Source organism: Gossypium hirsutum, chromosome A03 (assembly GCF_007990345.1).
Source record: "Gossypium hirsutum isolate 1008001.06 chromosome A03, Gossypium_hirsutum_v2.1, whole genome shotgun sequence".
NCBI lineage: Eukaryota > Viridiplantae > Streptophyta > Magnoliopsida > Malvales > Malvaceae > Gossypium > Gossypium hirsutum.
In genome coordinates, this window is record NC_053426.1 from 105629165 (window position 1) to 105636673 (window position 7509).

General features: G+C 35.2%; 2 protein-coding genes across 3 annotated transcripts; one reads left to right on the forward strand and one right to left on the reverse strand.

Moving 5' to 3' along the window:
* The first annotated feature begins 998 nt into the window (after nucleotides 1-998).
* On the forward strand, nucleotides 999-5540 carry LOC107886777 (mannan endo-1,4-beta-mannosidase 2). Of its 2 annotated transcripts, none has more exons than XM_016810836.2 (6): nucleotides 999-1716; nucleotides 1852-2236; nucleotides 2718-2915; nucleotides 3895-4017; nucleotides 4498-4709; nucleotides 4834-5540. In XM_016810836.2, the coding sequence occupies exons 1-6, from the start codon at nucleotides 1682-1684 to the stop codon at nucleotides 5237-5239; spliced, it is 1359 nt and encodes a 452-aa protein (XP_016666325.2). In that variant the 5' UTR covers nucleotides 999-1681; the 3' UTR covers nucleotides 5240-5540. The 2 variants fall into 2 exon arrangements, with proteins under 2 accessions (XP_016666325.2, XP_016666326.2); XM_016810837.2 differs by having other exon boundaries at nucleotides 1179-1716; nucleotides 1870-2236.
* A 250-nt stretch (nucleotides 5541-5790) lies between these two features.
* On the reverse strand, nucleotides 5791-6815 carry LOC107886778 (uncharacterized). Its single transcript, XM_016810838.2, has one exon. It carries the CDS (start codon nucleotides 6749-6751, stop codon nucleotides 5879-5881), a length of 873 nt encoding a protein of 290 aa, XP_016666327.2. The 5' UTR covers nucleotides 6752-6815; the 3' UTR covers nucleotides 5791-5878.
* Nucleotides 6816-7509: the final 694 nt, after the last annotated feature.

The following is a 7509-nucleotide window of genomic DNA, read 5'->3' on the forward strand; positions in this document are numbered from 1 at the left end:
GGAAAATATTGCCTAAAAGGAAGAAATGTATGTATAGATGGTGTATACATAGAATGTGGGACCCACTTAAATTTGTCGGAGTTTTCACATGGGATTACTTTTGTCGGTTATAATTAACAGCTTGTCTTAACCTAATCGAATGAGACTGTGGATCTCAACATATAGAATCCCACACAATTATTTTAGGTAATATTTGATGTAAGGTCCCTATATTATGCATTTTTTCCTTATAGACTTACTTTTTATACTATAATGTGATATTTTAAGTTTTAGTCCCTCTATTTTTTGAAATGTGCATTTTTAATGTTAAGGCCACTTTTCTTTCCTTGAGGCCAACTCGATAAGTTGTGAATTTAAGGTAGTAAATTAAAAAAATAAAAATAAAATGTTAGATTTCTTTTCGAATTTATAGATATTATTATAACCATATATTTTTATTTAAATATTTAAAAAATTAGTGGTGAAAACTTGTTTGACTCCTTCTATCAGTTACAGATCGATATTATTTTCAATAATAATAAAAAAAAGACAAGTAGAAATGTGGAAAAGGTGAAAATAAACATTATGATGGAATTATTGTAGACAATTTAGAAAGTTGGTTTAAGTTCAATCGTGGTTTGAAATTTATGACAATGAATGATAAGTAAGAATCTAATTTTAATTTTTTAAGCATAAAAATTAAGTTAAAAAATAAATAATAAATTCATTTTTAAAGATTTTAATTTAATTTATTTAACATATAAATATTTACTAAATAAATATTTTCAAAAAATTTTGAAGGCCAAGACTCCTTTGCCCTCGTGACTGTCCATCCTTACATGTAGTGACACCTTAATATTTTTTTTGTACGATTGAATAAATATTATAATAGAGAGACTAGATTCACAATAAACACATAATATAGAGGATTTATATGGAATTTGACCATTGTTTTAAGTTACTAAAGAAAGAGAAAAGCTTAAGGCTTACAAAGGCCGAGAGAATCTAAGTTCCCTTTGCACATGAGGATTGGGATTTTTTTTTTTGAGTAATTTCATATATAATATATAAATAAATAATATTTGATAAAGGATTTTAGACTCTATAAAAAAAATTAAGGGGTGAGAAGTATCGTATAAAAAATAATAAAATTTTAGAAACAAATATTTCTAAAAAATAACCCATATATAAAATGTCATATTTTTCTTTTTCCAGTTAATGACTAGGTATAGTTTAGAGAGGGGAAGGAAAGGAGATTATTGAGGATTAGAGGTACACATGGCCCATCCAATCCATGGGTGTTGAATCAATAAAGAGACTTGTTTCAGTAGCTATATTAAAATTCAAGGAAACTGTGGGGAAATCAGGTTTGGTGCATATATCTGATTTTTAACCAGATTGTTGATACCAACATTCCACCATCCCATCCATCCCTTCTCTGTTTTTGACTGTCACTCTCTCAAGCACACAAGTTAGCAGTGGGTGTGCTTTCTTTGCCTTCCCTTTTCCAGTATTTTTCTGAATATCTCTCCCTTCATGTGGTCTTTACCTTCCTTATTTCTTGCATCATTTTCTGCTATTAAAAACCCCCAAATCCTAAGGAGAAAGATCACCACTTTCAAATCTGTCTGTCATTGAACTCGTTATAATCCCAAAAGGAGTCATTTTTATACCTTTTTTTTTTGGAGGGGGGTGTACCCTTATGAAGAAGGATCTGCGTTCACATTGGAGTTTAAGGTACTTTAATCTCCATTTGGGTATCCTCAATTTTTAGACTGTGTTGAAATAGAGCCAAAAGGGTACCCAAATAATCTGTCTTTTGTTTTTTGTTTTTCTTTCTGGAATTTTTCGCTTGTTGATTGATTTTTTCAGGTTCCTTAATATATATAGGAAGATGGTGACTAGAAATGGGATGTTATACCCAATTCTTGGATTTGCATCATGTGTGGCTTTTCTTTACATGTCTTTTGGTGACTTGAAGCTTAGTGCTAATTTCACCAAGGGACCGAGGTTTAGTTTTGTGGAAAGGAATGGGACTCAATTCTTTTTGAATGGTAAACCATTATACGTTAATGGATGGAATTCTTACTGGTTAATGGCCCATTCTGTGGACGAAAGCAGTAGACCTAAGGTCAGTGCAATGTTGCAAGCTGGTGCAAAGATGGGTCTTACTGTTTGTAGAACTTGGGCCTTTAATGATGGAGGTTATAATGCTCTCCAGATTTCCCCAGGCCAATTTGATGAGCGAGTTTTCAAGGTATTAATTTGAGATTTTAGGCTTTTGTTTTGTAAATTTTAATGTTTTGCAGTTCATTCTATAACATGATTATCAGCTGTATGATTCAATCCTAGATGATGTAGGTGTTTTTGGTCCCCAGTTGTTTGGTTTTACATGATGTTCTAAGTTCACCTCAACATTTTCGAGCTTTCAAGAGATTTCCAATCTGCATATTCAAGATGGTTTAGATTGCTGCACAGTTGTTGCTAGTCTAATCTTGGTTTGTGTTGAATATGAAGATGATGGAGTTCACTAAGAATGTAATCTAGAAAGCTAGAAATGAAAGAGAATAACCCCATAATAAGTTAATTGCTTTGATTTCTCAGCTGCTTGATTAGGAACCTGTCAAAAATCCCTTAATCCTTGACTCTGTCATGTTCTTCAATTTCGTTTCATGTGACTGTAGAGTACATTGTCCCAGTTATTCTTATTTATGATGACAACCTTAAGTTTTTGGCAGGCCTTGGATTATGTCATTGCAGAAGCAAGGCAACAAGGAATTAGGCTGCTTCTCAGCTTGGTAAATAACTTGCAACCATATGGCGGAAAGACGCAGTATGTCAACTGGGCATGGCAAGAAGGCGTTGGTTTGAGCTCTTCTAATGATTCCTTCTTCTTTGATCCATCTATCCGCAAATATTTCAAGAATTATGTCCTGGTATCTCATCATCTATCTAGTAATCTAGGTTTCATTTCACTTTTTCTTCTTTTCCTTATATTTGAATAATGGGAATTTTCTTCCCCACATGATGATGCATGTATGTCACTGTATATATAATATGCACTTCAGTGAACTGCTCATGGAGTGCTGACATTACACTGTTGAAATAGATAAATCTTAATGTTCAAAGGGGAATTTGATGCTGCGAACGTCGCAGTCACTTCCTTATTAATTTATTCTTGATTGGGCCCTATAAACAATAAGGACCAACGTAGACGAGAAACAAGAAAGTTAGAACAACAATTTGATTGTGAAAGAGAACTGAAACAATGTATAAGTGAAAGGAAATTGTTTACAACGTGTTGTTAAGCTCCATGAAATGAACTTTCCTTTTTCTTTCTTATTTTAGGACAGGGGGGAAGGATATATGATAATTCTATTATCTTTCTTTTCTTAAAAACACGGGGTTTCATTAGCCTGATTTTTGCCTTTCAAGAATGCAAAAATGTTATTCACCATCGATGCAAAGTCAGGAGATTGAGCTTATTATAGACAGTATGGCATAATTATGATTCTTTATGTCTTGATGCAGTACAGAATAGAAATCCTTCTAAATCTTTACTTATCCATCCATATGAAGCAAAAACAAATATAAAACCAAGATGTGGTGGATATCAGCCTTCATATGAATGGAGTATGTATGGTATAGTTCGGTAGATTATTTGTATATTATTCAGAAAAGTCTCCTTGTTAAGTGCCAGCCAATAATATGTATGAACCTCATTACAGACTTTCAATGAACATGATTTTATGTGAAAAAGGTTGAGAACAAGGGCAACTGACACTACGATCTCAAACTTGAGGGAAAATATAGTTTCTTCTGTATATGTTCTTTTTCTCTATTTGCTATATCATAAATTCTGAAGTATTTCTGGTCTGCAATAGTGCCTTATCCTGATTTGTTTCTTTTTCTCAGACTGTCCTTACCAGGAAGAACACCATCACTGGAATTCAATATCGGAATGATCCCACCATCTTTGCTTGGGAGTTGATAAATGAACCCCGTTGCATGACTGATCCTTCTGGGGATACTCTTCAAGTGAGTTATAAGATTTTTGAACTATTTAGACAGACCAAAAAAAAAAAAGGGATCATAGAATAGTTATTTTAAGCACTAATAATAATAATAATAATAATAATAATAATAATAATAATATTCGACCCTATTTTGGTTTCTAAATTTTCTCTATAATGTAGACCAATTATGCTTAACTTAGATGAATGTGGTGGTGTATTGCAAAATTTTCGTATAATTGAATGATAGGCTTACCAGTAATTGCAAGTCTCTTATTGTGAATAAGGTTGCCTTTTCATGCTCACTTTCATTTGGATGAAATGTTTTTCGTCCACTGAATCTGAATGTGAAGGACTTTCTTAAGATTTATTAACTAGAAATACTTCAGATTTTAGAAAATGGGTTTTATATTTCATATGCATTCATCACAAAGAGTGGTGTTTTACTTTATTGATTTGTCTTTTAATTCTAGTTGAGTTTAATTTTATGGCATTCCCATTGCAGGATTGGTTAGAAGAGATGTCGGCTTTCATAAAATCAATCGACAAAAACCATCTCTTGACCATTGGCTTAGAAGGATTTTACGGTCCTTCAAGCCCCAAGAAGGCAACTGTGAATCCAGAACAGTGGGCCTCGGCCCTTGGAGCTGATTTTATGCGCAACTCGAACATTACAAGCGTTGATTTTGCCTCTGTTCATATATACCCCGACCAGTGGTAAGCCATATTGACCTCTATTTATGAAATTGTTTCAAATGAAGCCTTATCATTGTCTCGGAGGCACTCTGTTGTTTCTTCGATAAGCATGTGCTCTAATGTCTGTTAATTCCCTCTTTGGTAGGTTTCATGGTCTCAGGTTCGAAGAAAAACGGAACTATGTTTCCAAGTGGATGCACTCGCACATTGAAGATTGTGACAAGGAACTGAAGAAGCCAGTTATGTTCACCGAATACGGTCTCTCGGACCAGAACAAAGACTTCCAGCTATCCCAAAGAGAGCAGCTTTATAGAACCATTCAGGACATCATTTATAAATCTGCAAAGAAGAAAGGGTCGGGGGCAGGTGCTTTAGTCTGGCAGTTCTTTGTAGAAGGAATGCAGGAATATAGTGATGATTTCGGGATGGTACCATGGCAGTCCCCGCCAATTTACAAACTCACCATAGAACACTCGTGCAAATTGGCTAGAATCCAAGGACTTATTCAAGAAAACGGAAACCTCAAACAACTGTGTTCCAAGAGAAAGTAAAGCTAGCGCTTGCTATCAGAAAATTCAATTCTTTCTGGTGAGGTAATTTGTGCGAGATATATATTGGTATTGTATCAATTTTTTTCTTCTAATATCCATACAAATTACTATGTATTAAGTAGAGAGGCATATATATATATATAGCATAAGATTGCAAGTTCGCTGCAAAAACTTGGGTGAATCATCGACAATGATTAACATATTTTCAATTCATTGTAGAAATTTGAATGGATCCCATTAAGCATTGCGCTTCAAATGCGGTTATCAAGTCAAGCTAAAGGAATAACTTTTTTTAGTTAAATTGCATGTTGGTAAAATGTTGAGACTCTAGATTTTGAGTACTTTTGTTGGAGTCCCTATCTATGCATAGGTTTTTCTCTTGTGCGAATGTTACCTGAATTTTTTCAGATCGGTTTGGTTTTTGGTCAATTCTTTATTGTAATTGATCCAACATATATTTGTATGGTTTTCAACTAATCTCGATTACTTGAATCAGTCAAAATTTAGGATTTCAAGCCTCTTCTTCATTATTGACAGGACATCCTTTGATATGCGAACAAAAGCATCATTAAGCTGTATTCACTGTAAATTTCGAACAATACACAAACATTAAAAATCCTACATCCAGCCTACAGAAAACTAGCAACCTCGTTTTGCCAGTCTAGGGGAGACCCTAGTCGTTGTCCCTGTTCCACTCTGCACCTCATCTGTACCCTTCTTCAAACCCTTTACAATCCTCTTTTTCTTCTTCTTTATCTCCCCTGACTCAACATTAACCTCTTCCACAATCTTCATCACGTCAATGCCGATCCCATCACTAAAACCCCACTTTCCTCCACTCGCAACGCCGCTATCCTTATCCTTAGCCACTCTCTCAAAATCATCTCCCAGCTTCCTCACTGCGCCTTTCCTCAGTACCCTCTTCTCTTCTCTGTTCATCACAATCTCATTCTCTTCATTTTCACTCTCTACGTCCTCCTCGTCCTCATCATTAAGGTCCAAGAATCTCTTCCTCTTGACGGCCACAGGAGCAGGAGGGGATAAGGAAGCATCCCTATTGTTTTTCTTAGGGACAGGATCCTTGTTATTAAGGAACTTGTCGCGCTGGGCCTTCAATCTCTGGACGTTGCCTTCGATGCGGCCTTGGAGACGGAGGCGCTTGAAACTGAGACCACCCATGGACCAGTGCGCTTCATTGGCCCAGGAGAGCAGCGGATCAAGGACTGGAACCGGAGGATCTACGCGTTCGGAGTTGAACCTGGTTTCGCTGTAGATACGGGGCCGAGGAAGACTGCTGCCGTAGAACTTGCCGGGGCCGAGAGGAACCACCATATTAGAAGTATACTTAATTTGGAAGATTTGTGAAAATATTGAAAGAAAATATAGAACTGGGAATGAATAGAGAAGGTTTTGGTGGGGGGTTTTATTAAATGGGTGTCGACGGGTGGCGGGTGAATTAAGCGGGAGACGTCTGGTTTGGCGCCCAAACTTAGCGCCATACTGAGCTGGCATGGAATGTTTTCAGTAAATACGAGTCCACGTGTTTTAATAATGTTAAATTTAAAGGCAAAATTTACAAATCCATAAATGACTAGCCAGCCCCATGGACATCCGAGTCTAACATGATTTTTACGTTTGGTTATGGATATTATTATTATTATTATTATTATTAAAAATAAATCATTGGAAAAATAGTTGATACAATATCCACAAGCAGAGTTTATTTAATGACAAATAGATGTAGAATATGGTGAAAATTAAATATATAAAATAAATGAGGCTTGTGACATTTTTAATTTTATTTTTTAGAGTTAAAAAAAGTGTATTGTTAATTTTTCAAATACTAACCTTAAACAATTTGTATTCTAATATAATTGAAAATCATATAAACAAAAATTACAAAATTAACCAATAAATTTGGATATAGTGGTAAGACACGTGTCATACCAAAAAATTCTGCCTATAGCGTTCACAATAACTCTCAAACGGCAAATGATTGGGATTTTTTCATGAGCCGGTTGTGACACCTCGTTTGTCCGCATCCCGACGTATGTGTCCGAATACGGGACCTGAAATACTTTCAGCAATTGATCGTCAAGGATCCCTCTGAGATTGCTCTCATCATCGGTACTGCATACAACATGTGGGATCCAATTACTACCAAAAATATCCTTCGGCGCCTAAGTGAGATCTAGTCATCAACATGGGTTTGTAGATCAAACTATGTATTCACTGCACATTGATTGGTAATGAGGATATACAATTTATTT